At 39.6% G+C, this 22,861-nt stretch overlaps 1 protein-coding gene across 8 annotated transcripts in view; it reads left to right on the top strand.

The window, feature by feature from the left end:
• The window catches only part of ARHGEF7 (Rho guanine nucleotide exchange factor 7), a 202,310-nt gene that overhangs the window by 158,121 nt on the left and 21,328 nt on the right, over positions 1–22,861 (top strand). For 3 of the 8 annotated variants that reach the window (XM_034758145.1, XM_034758150.1, XM_034758147.1), the window contains exons 14-19: positions 2,699–2,777; positions 4,574–4,713; positions 6,575–6,799; positions 8,491–8,511; positions 9,006–9,099; positions 22,567–22,656. In XM_034758145.1, coding sequence (XP_034614036.1) covers positions 2,699–2,777; positions 4,574–4,713; positions 6,575–6,799; positions 8,491–8,511; positions 9,006–9,099; positions 22,567–22,656 — 649 coding nt within the window. The remainder of the gene's footprint in view (positions 1–2,698; positions 2,778–4,573; positions 4,714–6,574; positions 6,800–8,490; positions 8,512–9,005; positions 9,100–22,566; positions 22,657–22,861) is intronic. The other 5 variants (XM_034758153.1, XM_034758152.1, XM_034758146.1 and 2 more) reach the window with 3 other exon arrangements.

Genomic DNA, 22,861 nt, shown 5'->3' with positions numbered 1-22,861 from the left:
GGTGAGAGTCACTAATGTATTCTTTCCCTCTCGCCTCCCTCTTACTTTGAGTCCTGAACAAGTTTAAACAGGACAAATTGATAGTGATTCTGGCAGCACCTACATGGCTGAAACAGTTTTGGTTTACCAACATCCTCCAGATGTCCATGTGTCCATGCATCTGCTTGCACAGTTGCTGAACCTCCTGACTCAGGATGAAGGCAGAACCATCCATCCCAGCCTGACATCCATCTACCTAGCAGCTTAGTGTTTGGATCAGCATCAAGCAGGGAAACATTGTGCTCAGAGGCTGGTCAGTTCATTCTCAAAACAGCAGAAAGGCTTCCACAAGAAAATACTATCCTGCCAAGTGGAAGAGATTCTCCATCTGGTGCATCGCCAGGTAGCTCCACTAGACTCTGGAATCCGTGCCATCTTGAAATATCTTCTCTCCCTCAAGTCACTGGGACTATCCATTAGTTTGTTGCACATGCATCTGGCAGTGATCAATGCTTTCCGTCCTCTGACAGATAACTGCTTGATATTCACCCACCCTACAACTATGAGGTTTCTAAAAGGTCTAGTCCGAACCTTCCCTCCAGTATCAGCACTGAATCCTAACTGAGACCTCAGTCTACTTCTGTCAGCACTTACGAATCTGCCATTCAAGCCCTTGGCCCCTGCTCCTTTAACATAAGAACATAAGAAAGGCCGTACCGGGTCAGACCAAAGGTCCATCTAGCCCAGTATCCTGTCTACCGACAGTGGCCAATGCCAGGTGCCCCAGAGGGAGTGAACCTAACAGGCAATGATCAAGTGATCTCTCTCCTGCCATCCATCTCCATCCTCTGACAGACAGAGGCTAGGGACACCATTCCTTACCCGTCCTGGCTAATAGCCATTTATGGACTTAACCACCATGATAGCTCAGTGGTTTGAGCATTGGCCTGCTAAACCTAGGGTTGTGAGTTCAGTCCTTGAGGGGGCCATTTAGGGATCTGGGGCAAAATCAGTACTTGGTCCTGCTAGTGAAGGCAGGGGGCTGGACTCAATGACCTTTCAAGGTCCCTTCCAGTTTTAGGAGATAGGATAAGAATTTATCCAGTTCTCTTTTAAACTCTGTTATAGTCCTAGCCTTCACAACCCCTTTCCCCATCTTTCCATGGAAAGTAGCCTTCCTAATGGGAATTACTTCTGCTTGGAGAATAGGGGAGCTTATGATGCTTATGGCAGACACTCCCTATATGGTGTTCGTAGGGATAAAGTGTCCCTAAGGTTACTTCTCAGGTTCATCACAAAGGTTCCTCCGAATTCCACCTGAATCAGACCATACATCTACTGGTGTGCTACACAAAACCTCACATCACTAGAGAAGACAGAACTCTTAATTCTTTGGTTGTTCATGGACCGTCTATCTGCAGTGGACAAAGCTCCTTAGAAAATTCCCAAGATTGTTCATCTCCTTCACTGAACGGATGAAATTTTATCACAAAGGCTGTTGAAATGGATTTGGGGCTGTATTTGGCTGCGTTTTGAACAAATGGAAACCCATCCTCCTCAGGGGCTGAGGGCTCATTTGAATACAGCACATGCTACCTCTGTAGCTTTTTTCCAAGGTTCACCTCTCCAAAAATCTGTAGAGTGGCAACATGGTGCTTACTACACACCTTTACCGGGCACTATGCAGTGGTCCAGGTTACCTCAGCAGGTATATCCTTTGATTTGTATTCCGTCGTGCAGCACAGGTCCTCGCACCCTCCTCCTCAGTGAGTACTCTTGTGAGTTGCCTACGGTGAATACCCATAGGGACCAGCATTTGAAAAAGCAAAAATAGGTGAATATTTGTGGAATTTCCATTTGTATATATACCTATTTACACTGGAAACCTGATTCTAAGAGTTAGTCATCCAGTTAGCACACAGAACATACCATGTGGCCTATATAGCCCATCAAAAGAGCTCAAATGTTGAATACTGAATACTTGAATGAGCTACAGGCCAAAAATTATGTGCAGAAATTATTGAATCATCTTAATTTAATAATAAGTAAACATGAGAAAACTGCAGTCTGCTTGCAGACCATTTTAGGTCAGAAAAAGAGGTGTAATTTGTTGACTATGTTATTCACTGTGAATTACATGCCCAGTTCTGTTTAAAACCTTGGTACTCTTGCATAAAGTGATGTTATAGCCTTTGATGACAAGAAGGGACAGGTCCTCAGTTTTACATGCAATTAGAAAGACACCTCCACTGTATCATAGGGTCTGCTGGCATCATCATGCTGGTGTCTTGGTTCAGTACTGTCTCAGATAGAAGTTCCATCTATAGTACTGAATTATCAACTTCACTAAGTATGGAACACGGGTGGAAATATGTGTTCCTAGTAGGTCTCAAATCCACAGATGGTCAAGGTCCTCTCTTGGTGAATTTGCATTGTAATGTATTTACATGCACTACCCATAGCTTGGGCAGATTTCAAATTGACTCATGATATTAAGAACAGAAGTTGTTCTTGGCACAAAAAGCTATGTAATTTGGTTATTCTTTTTCCATGGAATTTTAAATATTATTGCTGATCTAATGTGTATGTTTCAATTTACTGGTTTATCATCTGTTTGCCTGTTTGAATTATGCAGATTTTAAATGTATATATGTTTAGCTATTAAACATCTCTGGGTTTTTAAAAAGAAAAAGAAAAAAACATGTTATGACTTTTCTAGGGAAAACTGCCAATGACCGGAATGACCATCACAAAGCTAGAAGACAGTGAAAATCACAAAAATGCATTTGAAATAGCAGGTAATGTTCATGAGCATTTCTATTGATTTGTTTTTGTTTATCATAGAAACATAGGGTTGGAAGGGACCTCAGGAGGTCATCTAGTCCATCCACAGCGCTGAGGCAGGATTAAATACAACTCGATCATCCCAGTTCATACCTGTTCTTTAAAACCTCCAATGACGGGGATTCCACAGCCTTCCTAGGTTTAAAATTAAAAAAAAAAAAAGCCTGCCCATCCCGGCTGTGTGTGCCCTTGACACTCAGTTTATTTTGTATAATTTTAACTCCACAGTTCTCTCCCGTGTTCCCCAAACAGCACCTTTTATATTAAGCATAAGCTCTTCCCTATGGCCCTGTCCCCATCAACACAATTGCCTAGACCCTCACAAATCTCTTCTCCCCCTCTTCCCTTTAAAAGCAAGGAAGAAAAGACAAGCCTTGCAGCCTGTCTCTAACAGTCAGCAAATTCAGGCTACTACTTTGGACCAAGAAAGGAAAAAAATTCTAGAAGGTCTCTAATAGAGAACTTTCTACCAGAAGCGAACTCCCATCACCAAGGGGCCTCAGCTCAGGTTTCTCCACTGGTGGTTTGTCATGGGGAGCGAGGCAGTTGCTTAGGTATATTCCTGGCCATTTATTGTTTTATAGGTCAACACCAACAGCTTACAATTTCCCCAGGAACCAAAAGGATCCAGTGCAGGTTACTGAAGACAAGTTTTATGTGCTCCCAGAAAAATATACTGTATAGCACATGGGCTGCTCTGCTGAATTCTGCACCTGCTTCAGTTTCTGGGTAAATTTAAGATGTAGCCCCAAGTAGATTCTATTGAAATAGTTTAATCTCAGGGGGATGAAAGTGTCACGAGGGTCACAAGGTCTACAGCCAAAAGAATGGTTACAACATCCTGGCTATATGACGAGGGAGAAAAAGCCAAAGCTAGTTATTGCTGCTACCAATTGCTGCTTTCAGAGGCAGCTGAAAAATCTAACCTCACATACCTCGTAGCAAACCAGAACAACTAAGGACCGCCCACCCACCCTCTCGCTCACTCTCTTCTCAGATAGCGGCACTGATGTTGTCCTCATAATGCCCTCCAGTTGCTTCCCCCCCAGGTGATCAACTCTCACCCCAGTTTTATTATCTAGATTAAGTGTCAGGCAGCCAGACTGGATCAGTTCCCCCACTCTTCCTTAAACATTGAGTAGTGCAATCCACTGTTCTGGCCAGGTCAAATGAAATGGGGACTTTAAACTGTGTCATCCGCATGCTGAAGATTCAGCAATCCATGTCTCCTCACTAACTGTGTGCCTTAATCTTGTGGTTCTGTAACTGTATAGAGTCTAGGGAGAAACTATAAGGTTAGATGATATATGCAGAGTTGTTGTAGCCATGTCGGTCCCAGGATATTAGAGAGTCAAGGTAGGTGAAGTAATATTTTTTATTATTTTATTATTTATTATTTATTTTTGATTGCTTGATTGTTTGTTTTTGGTGGAGGCGCCTCATCTGTGTTTCTCAATAGAGACCAAGATGACTTTAATTGCTAGATCAATTTCTTTGCATAAACTTTCCTAAATAAAGATTGCAAAATGGCCTGTGTCTATAAAGACAGACATCTGAAGAAAAATCTATCACAGTGAGGAAAGGGGTTGAACTATCATTCCTTCGGACAGAAATTACACTTTTAAGTCTTTGTTCAGCCCTTAGGTACTACAAGGATTCAGTGCGTGACAAAAACTGATTACTATTTTTGTGTTTCTAAAGAATAAAAAAAGTTGTTTTTAGACTTTCTAAATCTTGTGTTTTCTTCTAGGAAATATGATTGAGCGGATATTAGTATCATGTAACAACCAACAAGATTTGCATGAATGGGTGGATCATCTGCAGAAGCAAACCAAAGTTACAACTGTTGGGAATCCCACTATTAAACCTCATTCTGTGCCATCTCACACCGTAAGAAATACTTTAATCATAGGGGCTGAAACAAGTATTTGCTTGAGTTGTTAGGAGAAAGATTATCTGGATTATAAATCTCATACTACTATGTAAATCATTCTAATTTTTTTTTTCACCAGTAACAGGAACCAGATGTTTTAATTGACCCCATTTGTTGTTTACCCAATTTGCTTTATATATTTTCAAAATTAGAAGAAAGGTTTGGTCACTCATGCACAGATACAAAATATATTAATGTAATTTAACAGTTTGGCTTCAAGAGATAAAAAGAAAACCCCCCAGGAAATTCGTGGTTAAGGCTGAGACGCCATCTCTAGCTTTTTGTGTTGTTATGCCTGAATATTTCATTTGATATTTTCCTTTAATTGTCCTTAGAATAATGGGTTATATTGCATCACCATGGGAAAGCAGGTTAAGACTGGTGTGGAAACTTTTTTCATCACATTTTTTTCTGATTAAAAATGCTTCTTTTTCAAAATGTTGTTTTTGATGAAAGTGTTGATTTTGGCTAATGTTCCTGCAAGGCAAAGAAACTTCTAAATAAAAAAAAAATGTTAGGATATGTCTACACTACGAAATTAGGTTGATTTTATAGAAGTTGATCTTTAGAACGATTTTATACAGTCGATTGTGTATGTTGCCACTAAGCGCATTAAGTCGGCGGAGTGCGTCCTCAATACCATGGCTAGTATCGACTCATGGAGCGGTGCACTGTGGGTAGCTATCCAGAGCGGTCACATTGGCGCATTCAGGGATAGCTCCCGGAGGCCAATACTGTCGAATTGCGTTTGCACTACCCCAAATTCGACCCAGCAAGGTCAATTTTAGCGCTACTACCCTCGCTGGCGAGGAGTACAGAAGTCGATTTTAAGAGCCCTTTAGGTCGATGGAACGGGGTTGGTTGTGTAGATGCATTGCTTATAAAATTGACCTAATGCAGCTAAATTTGACCTAACTTTGCAGTGTAGACCAGGGCTTAGTTTTGAAAAACCTTACTTTTGGGAAATTCTGAAGTATCATTTTGAATTATAATTTATTTTATAGCTTTTTTTCATTTGTATATTATTTTTACATCATTTCATAATGTGTCAGTAAGAGCCATGCACAATTTACATTGCTGTTTTTGACGTGTCATAATATGACATTCTATTCTTATTTTAAATTTTATGTTAACTATTTATATTTCATGTATTTTATTTGTGTCAGATTGTTTCATTACAACACAGAGGAGACACTTGGACCTAGAAAAGAAGATAAAATGTTTCAGTCTGCACTAAGTAGCAGCTGTCTACAATCATTTTTAAAATAAAATATAAAATAAGATATTTCAACTATTATTTTATGCCATATTATGATGTCACTAGTAGTACTAGTGGACATGTTATGCAATAATGGAAAATTAATGGAAAAATGGAGAACATGTTAACAAAATTTGTAACAAAATTCTGAAATGAAAATTTTATTAAACTGATTTGCAGGCAATTTGGAAAATATTTGTTCTGATTCAGTTCCAAATGTCACCACAAACCAGAACTTTTGAGTTTCAGTCTGCTCTGCAAGTAACTTCCTGGCAATTCTAAATTTGAGTGAGTTAAGCTAAATTGTTCTTTTGCGCTCACTCTTTAAATGTGAAGCGTGAAAGGAGTGTGAGCAAGGATTTCATAGCTGTTGTGATTCAATACATACTGTTTGTGTGGTAGACAATAATAGTTTCTTGAATGAAATTATGTTCTGTTGTGTCAATAGTTATTATTCAGCTTTTAAAACTGTGCTAGTTGGAGCTGTAGTAAATAGAAATGTTAGGTAGCCAGTGTAAATGGTTTTGTCTGTTTTTGAAAATTACTTCTTAATTCGGCAGCTTCCTTCTCATCCAGTAACACCATCCAGCAAACATTCAGACAGCAAACCAATACCACTGACTCCTGCATACCACACGCTTCCACATCTTTCACATCATGGGACTCCACATACCACTATAAACTGGGGACCTCTGGAACCTCCTAAAACTCCCAAACCTTGGAGCTTGAGCTGTTTACGACCTGCACCTCCACTACGGCCTTCAGCAGCTCTCTGTTATAAAGAGGTGAGGTATTGGAACCCAGAAATGTTACCATAAAAGTACAGGACTACACTAAGAGGTGTAACTCGGTTCTTTTCATATCATGATCTTATATAGTTCTGTATGTGTGTTTATATTGTGTATGTTTTCACTTCATTTAAGTTAACACTGAAACAGTGGTAATTGATTAGTGCCCACTTGTATTCATTATTATCATCATCATCATCTATTGGGGCAGATGGAGTGGAAATCCTCTGCATTCATGCATCCCTATCTGAGCCATGAAGATTTTCTCGTAGTTTTTTTTTTTCTACTTCCCATATACCTAGTTCTCTGTATCCTGCTCTACTTCTACCATCCCTCTGGTCCGATAGGGTGCAAGAAACACCTTTTGCAGTGAGACAATGCTATTTTAAAATTGACCAGTCAGTGTCATGAGTGAGCAAAGTGAGACATTCTCTCGGTAACCCCAGAGATTGGAGTGTTGCCACTGCTTGCTGGTGAATGGAGAGAGTCCAGAATCAGCAATCTAACTGGCATTAACTACTGCATAGGAATCTCAAATAATTTTGAATATCTACAGTTGTTATGACTAATTTCATTCCCGAATATTAAACTGTTGTTTACATGCATTTAGTAAACCTTTAAATTTAATCCTAGAAGTTATAGTATATGACTTTTTGTGCATCAACTTCAAATTATGGTATCATTTATGATGACGCATAATGATTCTTTGTTTTTTTTTATACCCCACCCCGCATCCTTTAATGTTGCAGATTTTAATCTGGGCTGTAAAAAAAAATACAACATTATTTTTATTAAGCCACAAAAGGATGGCAGTGGTAGACAAACTTGTTCTTATCACTAAATTTTGTCCATCTGTAAAAATGAAGAATATTTAAAATGTTTGGTTTATGCAGAATTTGGTGGTGCGTGTAATTTGATGACAGAGGCAGCTGTGTCTAGTAAATTAAGCCAGAGATTCTATTACTGACTTGCTGTGAGACCATGGGTAACTCACAGCCACTTTGTCTCTCTATTTACAAGCTGTAAAATGGGGAAATAGTGTTTAGTCACTTTGGTAAAGTATGCTGAGATCCTTTGATGGGGGTGCACTATAAAAGGGCAAGGTAATAGGCATATGGCAGAAAAGTATTATACTTTATTCAGAAGCAATATTAAACCTGTGTTGAAAAGCTTGTTTCATGCATTGTCATAGTTCTGATTTAAAGTTAAGAACAGTTACCAAAGGAGTGTGCACAATTGTTCCTGCAAATATCTTGAGTGTGCATGCAGGAGATGAGTTTTTATAGGCGGAAATTTGAATTTTTTGCAGGCACACAAATTGTGCTCTCTGTTTAAAAAATGGGGTCAATCTTTTGACAAACAGTTATCACTCATGAAACACTTCAGCAAAAAAACCCAAAAGGAATGTGGGGAGAGAGATGGCCTTTAATTTGAAGGTTAAACATTTTGGTTTAATTACTACATTAGCTTATTCAGCTGCAGTGCATGCCCATCTTTTAAATTAAATATAAGTGAACTTCTTTCATGCATTGGTATGTATAACATTTATTTAATTCTTAAATGTGGCAACATTTCACTCATCTTTACAGTGCTTAGTATATGACTGAATGTTTGAAACCTATCTTCATCCTCATTGGTCTTTGTCCTGCTCATTCATCTTTTCACTTTCTTGTTCTACACATGTATAGAGGCTGTCTTGTATTCTGAAGGTAAGGGGTAGATCAGTACGTATTTTGTATCCCTATACACTAGCATGACTCACTATAGAGTGGAAGTGTTGAATCTCTGTCACTGTATTCTTTTGCTGTAGTTCTCTCTTTTCAAAGCTATAACAAGCACTCTTCAAATTTTGATTTAAAGAAATAGATGTGTATAACTTACCAGCCTTCCACTTTGGGCTTGTTTTATCTGCTTCTAAATAAGATGGGTCTACCTCTCAAAAGTTAGGAAAAATACTTTGTGTCCCACTTGCCATTGTGCCCTTTGCTCTAGCTCCCAGACAGCCTGCATACTTACAGAAGCATTGCTGTGTATTTCTGTTATTAGGACTAGAAGAATAACATGCAAACAGCCAGTGGGGTTGGGGGGAATAAATGGATTAAAGTAAACCTGAAATATGCAAAAAAATAATATCAGCCAGCAAAATTTTGATGTAGCTTTATAAGATTTTTATAGTTAACAGCTACTTTTTCTTTTCATTCAGGATCTCAGTAAAAGCCCTAAAACCATGAAAAAGCTGCTTCCCAAGCGTAAGCCTGAACGGAAGCCATCAGACGAAGAGTTTGCACTGAGAAAAAGTAAGTAATACTGAATAAATATCTGTGTATTCACAAGGTGCTAGTGTATATAAAAAGAAAGTTGCAGAAAAATGGATGGTATTTTAATTTTTTTTCCCAATGAAAATTGCAATTTTCAACTTTCTCTAGGTACCAACACTTCCAGTTTGCTGTTTATACTAATTGGCAACAAGCAAATAAATAATATGAATGGTTTGTTCTGAAATTATCTCAATATATTGGAAGATCATTTCTTGACTCTCTGGTTAAATTTTTACTCTGTCAGTAACTTTATGAAGTGAAAGAAAGTACTATAAATTTGAGTACAGTAACTTTAAGTCTGTGAAGAGCAATTTAGAGTTTTAAAAATAGTATCCTACCTTCCCAAGGTATAATTAAGTATGTAGACTATTTAATTGATTGTTTTCAAAGTTCCCATTGAGTTGGAGATTTGAAAGTAGATACCTACAGGTCCTGGTACTAACACTGATGTCTTTCAGGGTAGGTCATTTTTTAGGTCTAATAACTGTACTGATATTTCCCTAGAAACAGGGTATTTTCTGTATGTCATTTATCTGTGACAGAGGTCAGTGAAAAATCTAGACTTTCCTGTTCTATAGGCTATAAAACAAAGCTAGAGAAGTTTCCAAGGAACAAGATGTGTTTATAGATAAAAAATGTTATAAAGAACAAAAGCTTAAGCAAGTATAGAGGGAGCATTGGCAGCATAATAGAAGTGTGGGAAAGTAGGAAGGATGAAAGAAAAGACAAGTGTTAATAACTGTGTTATCCAGGGGCGGGGAAGTCTTTATTCTACTGTTTTAACTTCAGTCCAGTTCTGTCTGTTTAGTGTGTACTAATATATCCTGATTCACATGTGCGAATGGACAAGTAACATTTGTGATAACAGGGGTCTGTGCGGTGCTTAAAATAATTAAGCCATTTAGATTGATCTAGTTCATGTACTCAAACCACATTTGCTTTCCTCAGTTTTTGTCTACTTCTGTATCCTTAAGTTGTGGGCTTCTTAGAAGAGAGACCTGTCTATCTTGAGTTTGTGGAACATGTGATGCACATAGTGAATGCTGTCATAAAGAATCACCATACTTTGAGTTGAGAAGGAATTTTTCCCATGACACTGTGACAGGTTCGGTCACAGAGATCCCCTTGGGACTGTCACCTGATGTGCTGAAATTACCTCTGAGCCCATTTTCCCTGCCAGCTTGGGACTTCCAGAACCCTGTCTTGTTGAGCCAGACATACTAGCCTGCTGCAACACAGACCCAGGGTCTGGTCCACACCTCCAAAGATGCAGACTTAACTGAAAACAGCTCAGCAGGTTACTTATTTCCAGCACGCAGACACCCAGCTCCCAATGGGATCCAAACCCCAAATAAATCCGTTTTACTCTATAAAGCTTATACAGGGTAAATTCATAAATTGTCCGCCCTCTATAACGCTGATAGAGAGATATGCACAGCTATTTGCTCCCCCCAAGTATTAATCACTTAACCTGGGTTCATTAATAATCAAAAGTGATTTTATTAAGTATAACAAGTAGGATTTACGTGATTTCAAGTAATAACAGATAGAACAAAGTAAGTCACCAAGCAAAATAAAGCAAAATCCCGCGAGTCTAAGCCCAATACATTAAAAAGCTGATTACAGGCAATATCTCGCCCTTAGAGGTATTCCAATAAGCTTCTTTCACAGACTAGTCTGGGCCCAGTCTTTCTTTCCTAGTCTGGGCCCAGTCTTTTCCCCAGTACAGTCCTTGTTAGTTCCAGCAGACATCCTAGGTGGAAAGCAGGGGCTTTCTCATGACTGACCACCTCTTTGTCCTGCTTCACCCCCTTTTATAGCTTTGGCAAAAGGCAGGAATTTTTTGTCTCTCTGGGTCCCCACCCCTCCTTCTAAATGAAAAAGTGCCAGATTTAAGATGGATTCCAGTATCAGGTGACATGATCACATGTCCTGTGAGACCCAGCCTCCATTCTTCCTGGGCTGGCCCACACGTACACAGGAAGGTTTGCAAGTAAACAGAGCCATTTACAGATCATTGATTCTGAAGCACTCTTAATGGCTTCCACTTAATATGTTTACATCAGTAATACAAGTTTATATCTTGTTCTCCTAACTTCAGATATAGAAATAATACATGCAAACAAATAGGATGAACACACTCAGTAGATTATAAGCTTTGCAACATCACAGACACCACTTGCTGAACTACAGTGGGAGCTTTCTCTTCCCATAAGATGTGCTGTGGATTTCCTATGGCACGAATTTAGGTTAGTGAAGGGAATGATATGTTGTTTACATGTGTTGATGGAAACTTTAGTTAAGTAGTATGTGGATAGCTGACTTGTTTTACTTGCAAGTTTACTTGCATGCCACAGTTGGGCTATAAAGCTTGGGCTGTTTGTTTTTAATGTGACAGCTGCATAAGCAAGCATCCCTCTCACTAGAACCTTGCATATGGATGGAATGAAAGACAGTGGAGAAGACATTAGTCCTCCTCAAGAAAGGACCTTGTTACCAAGCACAGATATAGGGCCTCCCCTGAAGAAACTTGTTCCTTCCTTTTTTATATATATACTTATAGTTGGAGAGTTTCAGGCTTGAGCTTTTCCAATAAAAGTTGTGGCCTTTGGCCTTTTAAACCAATTCCAATGTGTTGTCTTCTACATGATACCACGACATCTTGTCAGTGTCCTTAGTACAGATTGGCCCAATAAAATATTTCAAAAGTTAGTTTTGTTGTTGCATTCTGTGGTGGTTGTAACCGGAATACAGCATATACACGGCCCTTTAAGGAATCCACGTTGTGTGAGTTTGTTTGAAGTAGTTTTAGTATAATTTTATTAAGCAAGTTGAAAGAAACTTGTTGGGAGTCTAGGAAACTAAATACTCTGGCCAACACTTCAGAATTTTAATGGGAGCTGTGAGAATGCCTTTACAACTCTGAATATCCAAGCCATTATTTGTTTAGGTGCTTAAATATGGCATTTGATGCTAAACAGTGATTAATCAAATTTGAAAATATTGGCCTATGTGGTTTTGAATATAATTTTTGATTTATGGCAAAAAAAATTTTTTGAAAATTTACAAAGCCTGAAACAGATTAGAATATACAGTGGTCATCATTTGACCACAATATTTTCTTCTTTAAAAGCGATTCTTTTCCTTCTGTCTTTCCACTTTAAGAACATAAGAACAGCCATAGTGGGTCAGACCAATGGGTCCATCTAGCCCAGTGTCCTGTCTTCTGACAGTGGCCAGTGCTGGATGCTTCAGAGAGAACAAACCGAACAGGACATTTATTGAGTTATCCATCTACTGTCATCCAGTCCCAGCTTCTGGGAGTCAGAGGTTTAGGGACCCATCAGTCTTGGCTAATAGCCATTGATGGACCTGTCCTCCATGAACTTAACCAGTTCTTTTTTTGAACCCTGTTACAGATTTGGCCTTGGCAATGAGTTCCACAGGTTTACTGGGCGTTGTGTGAAGAAATGCTTCCTTTTGTTCGTTTTAAACCTTCTGTCTGTTAATTTCATTGGGTGATCCCTGCCTCTTGTGTGAGGTGAAGGGGTAAATAACACTTCCCTATTCACTCTCGCCACACCATTCATAATTTTATGGACTTCTATCATCTCTCCCCTTAGCTTTTCTTTTCTAAACTAAACAGTCAGTCTTTTTAATCTTTCCTTATATGAAAGCTGCTAATTATTTCTGTTGTCCTTCTCTGTACCTTTTCCAGTTCTAATACATCTTTTTTGAGATGGGGCGACCAGAACTGTACATCAGGGTTTTGGGTGTACTATAGATTTATATAATGGCATTATGATAGATTCTGTCTTATTATCTACCCCTTTCCTAATGCTTCCCTTTTTGACTGCTGCTGCACACTGAGCTGGCATTTTCAGTTTACATAATGACACCAAGATCTCTTTCTTGATTGGCAACAGTTAATATAGACCCCCATCATTTTGTCTGTTTAGTTGGGATTATTTTTTCCAGTGTGCATTACTTTGCATTTATCAACATTAAATTTCATCTGCCATTTTCTTGCTCTGTCACTCAGTTTTGTAACTCTCTGCAGTGAGCTTTGGACTTAACTATCTCGAGTAATTTTCTATCATCTGCAAATTTTGCCACCTCACTGGTCACTCACTTTTCCAGATCATTTATGAATATGTTGAACAGCACAGGTGAGAGTACAAATCTTTATTTAACTCTTTCCATTGAGAAAACTGAGCATTTATTAATACCCTTTGTTTCCTATCTTTTTAACCAGTTACTGATCCATGAGAGGATCTTTCCTCTTATCCCAGGACTGCTTACTTTGCTTAAAAGCCTTTGGAGTCAGAGGTTTTCTGAAAGTCCAGAAACTGGATCACCCTTGTCCACAGGCTTGTTGACCCTCTCAAACAATTCTAATAGATTGGTGAGGCATGATTTCCCTTTACAAAAGCCGTGTTGACTCTTCCCTAACAAATCATGTTAATCTGTATGTCTGATAATTCTGTTCTTTACTATAGTTTCAACCAATTTGCCTGGTACTGAAGTTAGTCTTACTGGCCTGTAATGTAATGTCTGGAGCCTTTTTTAAAATCGGCATTATATTAGCTACTCTGTAGTCATCTAGAACGGAGGCTGATTTAAGCAATAGGTTACAAACCACAGTTAGCAGTTCTTTAGTTTCATATTTGAATTCCTTAATATCTCTTGGGTGAAACCCATCTGGTACTGGGACTTATTACTGTTCAGTTTATCAATTCATTCCGAAATCTGCTCTATTGACACCGCAGTCTGGGACAGTTCTTCAGATTTGTTGCCTAAAAAGAATAATTTGGGCATAGGAATCTCCCTGACATCCTCTTCAGTGAAGACAGATACAAAGAATTCATTTAGCTTCTTCGCAATGGCCTTATCTTCCTTTAGTGCCCCTTTAGCATCTTGATAATCAAGTGGCCCCACTGATTGTGGCTTCCTGCTTCTGATGTACTTAAAAAAAAATTTACTGTTACTTTTTTTGCTTTTTGCTAGTTGCTCTTCAAATTCATTTTTCGCCTTCCTAATTAGACTTTTATATTTACATGCCAGAGTTTATGCTCCTTTCTATTTTCCTCAGTAGGATTTGACTTCCAGATTTTAAAGGATACCTTTTTGTCTCTTTCTCTCTGCTGTTTAATAATGGTGGCATTTTTGGTCCTCTTGCTGTTTTTATTATTATTTGGCATATACATAGAGTTTGAGCCTCTATTATGATGTTTATAAATAGTTTCCATGCAGTTTTCTTTCACTTTTGTGACTGTTCCTTTTAATTTCTGTTTAACTAGACTCTTCATTTTTGTGCAGTTTTCTCTTTGAAGTTAAATCCTACTGTGGTGGATTTCTTTGGTATTTTCACCCCTACAAGGATGTTAAATTTAATTACATTATGGTCACTATTACCGAGCGGTTCAGCTATATTCACCTCTTGGACCAGATCCTGTGCTCCAGTTAGGATTAAATCAAGAATTGCCTCTCCTCTTGTGGGTTCCAGGACTCGCTGCTGCAAGAAGCAGTCATTTATGGTGTCTATAAATTTTATCTCTACATCCCGTCATGAGGTGACATTTACCCAGTCACTGTGGAGATAGTTAAATCCCTCATTATTATTGGGTTTTCTGGTTTTGTAGTCTCTCTAATGTCCCTGACATTATACAGTCACCGTTACCATCTAGGTCAGGTGTTTGGTAGTATATTCCTACTGTTTATACTCTTATTATTCAAGCATGGAATGTCTATACATAGGGATTCAGTGGTAAAGTTTGATTCATTTAAGATTTTTATTATATTTGACTCTATTTTTTCTTTCACGTAGAGTGCCAGTCTTCCCCCCAACCCCCAGCGTGACCCACTCAGTTAATTCCTATATATTTTGTAGCCTGATCTTACCAGTTCCCATTAATTGTCATTCCACCAAGTTTCTGTGATGACTATTATATCAGTAGTCTCATTCAATACTAGACACTCAATTTAGACTTTCTGTTTGATATTGTTAAAACAAGATTTGCTTTATCCCCTCCGCATCTTCACAAGACTTTCATTCTGGACTGATCAAGAGGCATTCCTTTTTATTTACATCTACTGTCCTCTCAAAATCTTCAAAGCAAAAGAGAGTAATGGTTCCCCATAGTACAAAATAAGTTGGTGCTGTTTTAGTTCTCTCAGTCTTCCCAGATCACAGAAGAGAACATTTTGGGAAATCTTTTTATATCAGATTCTGCTGAATAATAGATAAGTACAATAGAAACTCTTTCTTTAACGTGACAGTTTTGTTCTGTTATATCAACACATGGCAATGACATTTTTATCCAAGCGAATTGTTTCATAGATTCATAGATTATAGGACTGGAAGGGACCTCGAGAGGTCATCGAGTCCAGTCCCCTGCCCGCATGGCAGGACCAAATACTGTCTAGACCATCCCTGATAGACATTTATCTAACCTACTCTTAAATATCTCCAGAGACGGAGATTCCACAACCTCCCTAGGCAATTTGTTCCAGTGTTTAACCACCCTGACAGTTAGAAACTTTTTCCTAATGTCCAACCTAGACCTCCCTTGCTGCAGTTTAAACCCATTGTTTCTGGTTCTATCCTTAGAGGCTAAGGTGAACAAGTTCTCTCCCTCCTCCTTATGACACCCTTTTAGATACCTGAAAACTGCTATCATGTCCCCTCTCAGTCTTCTCTTTTCCAAACTAAACAAACCCAATTCTTTCAGCCTTCCTTCATAGGTCATGTTCTCAAGACCTTTAATCATTCTTGTTGCTCTTCTTTGGACCCTTTCCAATTTCTCCACATCTTTTTTAAAATGCGGCGCCCAGAACTGGACACAATACTCCAGCTGAGGCCTAACCAGAGCAGAGTAGAGCGGAAGAATGACTTCTCGTGTCTTGCTCACAACACACCTGTTAATGCATCCCAGAATCATGTTTGCTTTTTTTGCAACAGCATCACACTGTTGACTCATATTTAGCTTGTGGTCCACTATAACCCCTAGATCCCTTTCTGCCGTACTCCTTCCTAGACAGTCTTTTCCCATTCTGTATGTGTGAAATTGATTTTTCCTTCCTAAGTGGAGCACTTTGCATTTGTCTTTGTTAAACTTCATCCTGTTTACCTCAGCCCATTTCTCCAATTTGTCCAGATCATTTTGAATTATGACCCTGTCCTCCAAAGTAGTTGCAATCCCTCCCAGTTTGGTATCATCCGCAAACTTAATAAGCGTACTTTCTATGCCAATATCTAAGTCGTTGATGAAGATATTGAACAGAGCCGGTCCCAAAACAGACCCCTGTGGAACCCCACTCGTTACGCCTTTCCAGCAGGATTGGGAACCATTAATAACAACTCTCTGAGTACGGTTATCCAGCCAGTTATGCACCCACCTTATAGTAGCCCCATCTAATTTGTATTTGCCTAGTTTATCGATAAGAATATCATGCGAGACCGTATCAAATGCCTTACTAAAGTCTAGGTATACCACATCCACCGCTTCACCCTTATCCACAAGGCTCGTTATCCTATCAAAGAAAGCTATCAGATTGGTTTGACATGATTTGTTCTTCACAAATCCATGCTGGCTGTTCCCTATCACCTTACCACCTTCCAAGTGTTTGCAGATGATTTCCTTAATTACTTGCTCCATTATCTTCCCTGGCACAGAAGTTAAACTAACTGGTCTGTAGTTTCCTGGGTTGTTTTTATTTCCCTTTTTATAGATGGGCACTATATTTGCCCTTTTCCAGTCTTCTGGAATCTCTCCCGTCTCCCATGACTTTCCAAAGATAATAGCTAGAGGCTCAGATACCTCCTCTATTAGCTCCTTGAGTATTCTAGGATGCATTTCATCAGGCCCGGGTGACTTGCAGGCATCTAACTTTTCTAAGTGATTTTTAACTTGTTCTTTTTTTATTTTACCTGCTGAACCTACCCCCTTCCCATTAGCATTCCCTATGTTAGGCATTCCTTCAGACTTCTCGGTGAAGACCGAAACAAAGAAGTCATTAAGCATCTCTGCCATTTCCAAGTTTCCTGTTACTGTTTCTCCCTCTTCACTAAGCAGTGGGCCTACCCTGTCTTTGGTCTTCCTCTTGCTTCTAATGTATTGATAAAAAGTCTTCTTGTTTCCTTTTATTCCTGTAGCTAGTTTGAGCTCATTTTGTGCCTTTGCCTTTCTAATCTTGCCCCTGCATTCCTGTGTTGTTTGCCTATATTCATCCTTTGTAATCTGTCCTAGTTTCCATTTTTTATATGACTCCTTTTTATTTTTTAGATCGTGCAAGATCTCGTGGTTAAGCCAAGGTGGTCTTTTGCCACATTTTCTATCTTTCCTAACCAGCGGAATAGCTTGCTTTTGGGCCCTTAATAGTGTCCCTTTGAAAAACTGCCAACTCTCCTCAGTTGTTTTTCCCCTCAGTCTTGATTCCCATGGGACCTTACCCATCAGCTCTCTGAGCTTCCCAAAATCTGCCTTCCTGAAATCCATTGTCTCTATTTTGCTGTTCTCCCTTCTACCCTTCCTTAGAATTGCAAACTCTATGATTTCATGATCACTTTCACCCAGGCTGCCTTCTACTTTCACATTCTCAACGAGTTCCTCCCTATTTGTTAAAATCAAGTCTAGAACAGCTTCCCCCCTAGTAGCTTTTTCAACCTTCTGAAATAAAAAGTTGTCTCCAATGCAGTCCAAGAATTTGTTGGATAGTCTGTGCCCCGCTGTGTTATTTTCCCAACATATATCCGGATAGTTGAAGTCCCCCATCACCACCAAATCTTGGGCTTTGGATGATTTTGTTAGTTGCTTGAAAAAAGCCTCATCCACCTCTTCCACCTGGTTAGGTGGCCTGTAGTAGACTCCTAGCATGACATCTCCCTTGTTTTTTGCCCCTTTAAGCCTAACCCAGAGACTCTCAACACTTCTGTCTCCTATGTCCATCTCTACCTCAGTCCAAGTGTGTACATTTTTAATATATAAGGCAACACCTCCTCCCTTTTTCCCCTGTCTATCCTTCCTGAGCAAGCTGTACCCATCCACACCAACATTCCAATCATGTGTATTATCCCACCAAGTTTCAGTGATGCCAACAATGTCATAGTTGTATTTATTTATTAGCACTTCCAGTTCTTCCTGCTTATTCCCCATACTTCTCGCATTTGTATATAGGCATCTAAGATACTGGTTTGATCTTTCCTCCCAGTTTTGTCCTGACTCTCCTTTCTCTCTGCCAATATAGCCCACACTCCCTCTCGTTTCTGACCCATCTCCCCGGTCTCCATGTTCCCCACTTACCTGTGGGCTTTGCTCACCTGTCCCCGTCGAACCTAGTTTAAAGCCCTCCTCACTAGGTTAGCCAGTCTGTGTCCGAATAGGGTCTTTCCTCTCCTCGAAAGGTGAACGCCATCTCTGCCTAGCAGTCCTTCCTCGAATAGCACCCCGTGGTCTAGGAAGCCAAAGCCCTCCTGGCGACACCATCTTCGCAGCCAGGCATTCACCTCCATGATGCATCTGTCTCTGCCCGGGCCCCTACCTTTGACAGGAAGAATTGAAGAGAATACCACCTGCGCTCCAAACTCCTTCACCCGTACTCCCAGAGCCCTGTAATCACTCTTGATCTGCTCAGTGTCACACCGCGCAGTATCATTTGTGCCCACATGGATGAGTAGCATGGGGTAGTAGTCAGAGGGCTGGATAATCCTCGACAATGCCTCCATAACGTCTCGGATACGGGCCCCCGGCAGGCAGCATACCTCCCGAGATGAGATGTCAGGGCGACAGATGGGCGCCTCCGTCCCCCTCAGCAGAGAGTCTCCGACCACCACTACCCTACGTTTCCTATTCGCAGTGGTGGCAGCAGACTTTCTAGCCTTAGGGGTACGAGGCTTCTCCTCCTTTACTGTAGGGAGTGATTCCTTCTTTCCTGTGTCAAGAAGAGCATAACGGTTACCTATAACCACGGCAGGAGGGTTCGGAGCAAGGGTGGAGCACTGCCTGCTGCCAGAAGTAACCAGCTGCCAGTGTCCACCCTGAGCCATCTCCTCCTCCACCAGTGGTGTATCAGCAGTCCTGTGTACTGGGACAGCTACCTCAGCTGTCTCCACATGGACACTGTCGAGGAATTGCTCATGGATACGGATGCTCCTCAACCTAGCCACCTCCTCCTGTAGCTCTCCCACCTGCCGCCTGAGAGATTCCACCAGCAGGCACCTCTCACATTGGATGGTCCCCCCAGCCTGGATATCAGTAAGTGGAAATTGCAAGTTACAGTCTTTGCAAAACCACACCAGGATCTGGGTAGAGGCATCCATGCTCAGGCGCTCTGTCTGGCTACAGGCACAGGTGGAGGAGACAGTAGCAGTGCTGGCACAGGTGTTGCGGGTCTTCCTAACCATCGTAAGCCTCCCTCTGTCAAACTCCCGTCTGCAGCCCCCTGTCAGCTGAAAGGGTTGTTTAAGCGAAAAGTTATGAATGTAGTTGCTTTATAGGTATTAAAGGGAATCAAGAGAAAACAGATGGAACTAGCAAGGGACCCTCGCCCCCTTCCTGCTCCCCTTCCAAACTCCCTTGCGAAACTCCCTGTTAGCAGCCCCTGGTCGCTTGTGCGCTGCTTTATAAAGCCCTGGCCTGTATGAATGCCCCGCCCACTGATAAAGGCTCAGCCACTTACCAGAGACTTCTAGCTTTCAAACCTTCCAACTGCCAGCCACAGCACACGGTCCTTCAAACAACCAAAACAAACAAACAGACTGACAAACACAAGCTCAGCTCACAGCAAGTAACCCTCAAACACAAACAAACACACACTACAGACAGTCACTTACCCCAAAAGGGTGCTGTATTGCTCCTCCTTCACCTGGAGAACTCCCTTGCGAAACTCCCTGTTAGCAGCCCCTGGTCGCTTTATCTCTTTATTGATATTTTTATTTTAAATCCATTTTAAAGGATTTATATAACATAATTACGTCAGACCATTTTTCTTGTTACTCTTTAAATTTACAAAGAATACTTCCTTTAAGTATTTATCTTAAAGATTGTAGAGCTTAATACTGCTTCCCAGTAGTAAAATATTAATTACTAATACTAACTGTTTGATACAGTGGGCAAGTTAGAGATGCAGAAGCCACATAATTTAAAAACAATTGTAACATCCTTTTCATTACTATGCCTTTTAAGTGCGTGGTATGATGGTTACAGATGGGCTGATGGGGGTGGGAAATGGACCTGTGATCTTAAAATGACTTTGTATTTTGCTTTTATGCCATTTAAAAGAAGTTATGTCACAAACTTCATTATTTGAGGAGAATGTGAGAAATAAAGAATTAAAATATGGAAGAAAGGATAGAATAGAACTGAAAAACAAACAAGTCGCTACTAATCTGACCATCTTTTAATTTCAAGAACTGCTGAAACATAAATGTTTTAATCTGTCACAGCTGCTATAATTAGGAATAGAAATGAAGCAATGTTGAGAAACAATGCTGAATTTGACATGTTCTAACCAATGGAGATCAGTTAAGTAGTAAAGAAACTGCTGCAATGCAGTCCCAGTACAACAGATCCCATCAGATATTTGTGTGGAACTTCAGTAGTCACCAGCATGCAGTTGCAGCTTCATTCCACTTCTCCAAGCAAACACCTGCAGCCTCAGAGATGATCAAAGCACATGTACTAACAGGAGCTATTGTTTAGCTTCAAAGAAAGATGAAATAGAACTTACTTGTTTAATTGAAAGATAATCTTTTTAAAATTACAGTTGTCAGCACTTTTGATGTAAGGGATGGCTTGCCTGCTGAAAGGGAAACTTGATGACTTTGTTTGCAGTGACTTTTACTTACTTGAATAACTTTACTGATGCTGCCAGATACTCATCATTCTTTATTCAGTGTTTCAGTAATTAGTAGTCTTTGTCCTTCTGTGTTAATTGCACTTTGAACAAACAAATCAGATACCGGAGATATACCAACCAAATACTTCCATGAACCTGGGTATAATGTAAGCAAGTTAATGCCTACATAATTACTAGTTCCTCGTCTCTACTGTACAAAACAGTACAATAGTTTAACACCCTGCCTAGAGGAATTGCTTTGCTGACAGATTTTTTTCCATTTATTAAAAAAAGGAAATAGTTCTGGTATAGGTGAGAAATGTTTGGACATCTTAAACATTATTGGAAAACTATCATGTTGCTATTAGTGGTGTTTGCAAACAGTCATCACTGGTGGATATTCTGTAAAGTACTGTTTGGTTGTGATCATAAATAATTGAAAATAAAAAATGGGAATTTCTGGATGTCTTGCCTGCTAGGAGAAGATTGCTGACTTTGAAAGACCTTCATATACTCTCAGTGAAAATCTTCAAGGCCAATGGTATATAAAGCTTTGTGGGGATGAGAAAAAATGGATGGAAATTTAAAAACAAACCAACCAACCTTGGTGAAATTCTGGCTCCATTGAAGTAAAGACTAAAAACTCCCATTTACTTCAAACGTGGTCAGGATTTCACGCCCTGTTCTTAGCTGAAGCAGCTTTGATAAAAGGATCTAGTTGAAGCCCAGGAAGAACAGATTTAGCTTCACATGGATTTTCTTTTAATTAACTCCAAAGCAGATATGCTTAGAACTTTGTGTCTGGAATGTTTTCTCTGCTCTAAGCTCTGCTAAGAAACCTAACAAGCTTCACTTAACACAATCTGAAAATAGCTGTCAGATGCTGCCAAATTTCACAAAAGTACTCATACAGTAAGTAGCATTTTTCCTGATGGACACAAGGCTGAAATTGTACAACAGTATATGTTATAATATTATGCTGAGTTTAATTTTCAGAATGCTAGACTTCCTTTCATAGTATTGCTATGGAAAAATTGTATGTTTGTTTCACTTGTGAACCTTAATAAAGACTTAGTTATTAAACTACATGATGCTCTGATTTATTTACTAGAAGATAATATTCCATTCCTTGTGTTTTCTCTAATTAAACTGTGATATTAGTTAAGGTGCAACTAATAACTCTTTTGGTATACTTTTTGTGTCTGATTGCTGTTTGCACAATATCATAGAGGGAAGACATGCTTCTTCGAAACACTTGTATTCCACATAGCTCTCTTGGAAAAGAAACAGAAAGGGGCAGCTTTAAAATATTCAGAACCTTCTTTAGGTTTGGCTTAATTTCCCAGTTTTAAGGTGTTTTTCAATACATTTTATAATAACATTTAAGTATATATTTGGGTTTTTTTTAAACTCGTTTCACTCAATGAAACTCCTTCCAGAATATAAGTTAAGGGATCAGCTACAACTGGTGGGGGTAATAAATACAATCACTGAGCTGAACCTTAGTTGAATTATCTGGTACTTGTCTCTAGGCTTACAACGACTTTACAATTACATGACTGGCTTAATAACTAGAGCCATGGTAAAGATTTATTTTTCTGTTGACTTCAGGTACAGCTGCATTGGAAGAAGATGCTCAGATTCTTAAGGTCATTGAAGCGTACTGCACAAGTGCCAAAACGCGCCAAACACTAAATTCAAGTAAGTTAGAAAAGGCTGAATTAATTAACCAAAATGCTATTTAGATACATAACAAAAACAGCGGTGGGTCCCAACACTACAAATAATGGGATGTGTCCTGAAAATCAGCCTTTGAAGTGGGTCTCGGTGTGGGGTGCTTGGGCGCTCTACTTAGAGCATCAGAAGCCCTGCCTGAGGTTCAATTTTGGTGAATATAATCCATATT

Source organism: Trachemys scripta, chromosome 1 (genome assembly GCF_013100865.1).
Source record: "Trachemys scripta elegans isolate TJP31775 chromosome 1, CAS_Tse_1.0, whole genome shotgun sequence".
NCBI lineage: Eukaryota > Metazoa > Chordata > Testudines > Emydidae > Trachemys > Trachemys scripta.
The sequence above is the reverse complement of the archived record's forward strand: the minus strand, read 5'-3'. Positions and strand labels throughout refer to the sequence as shown.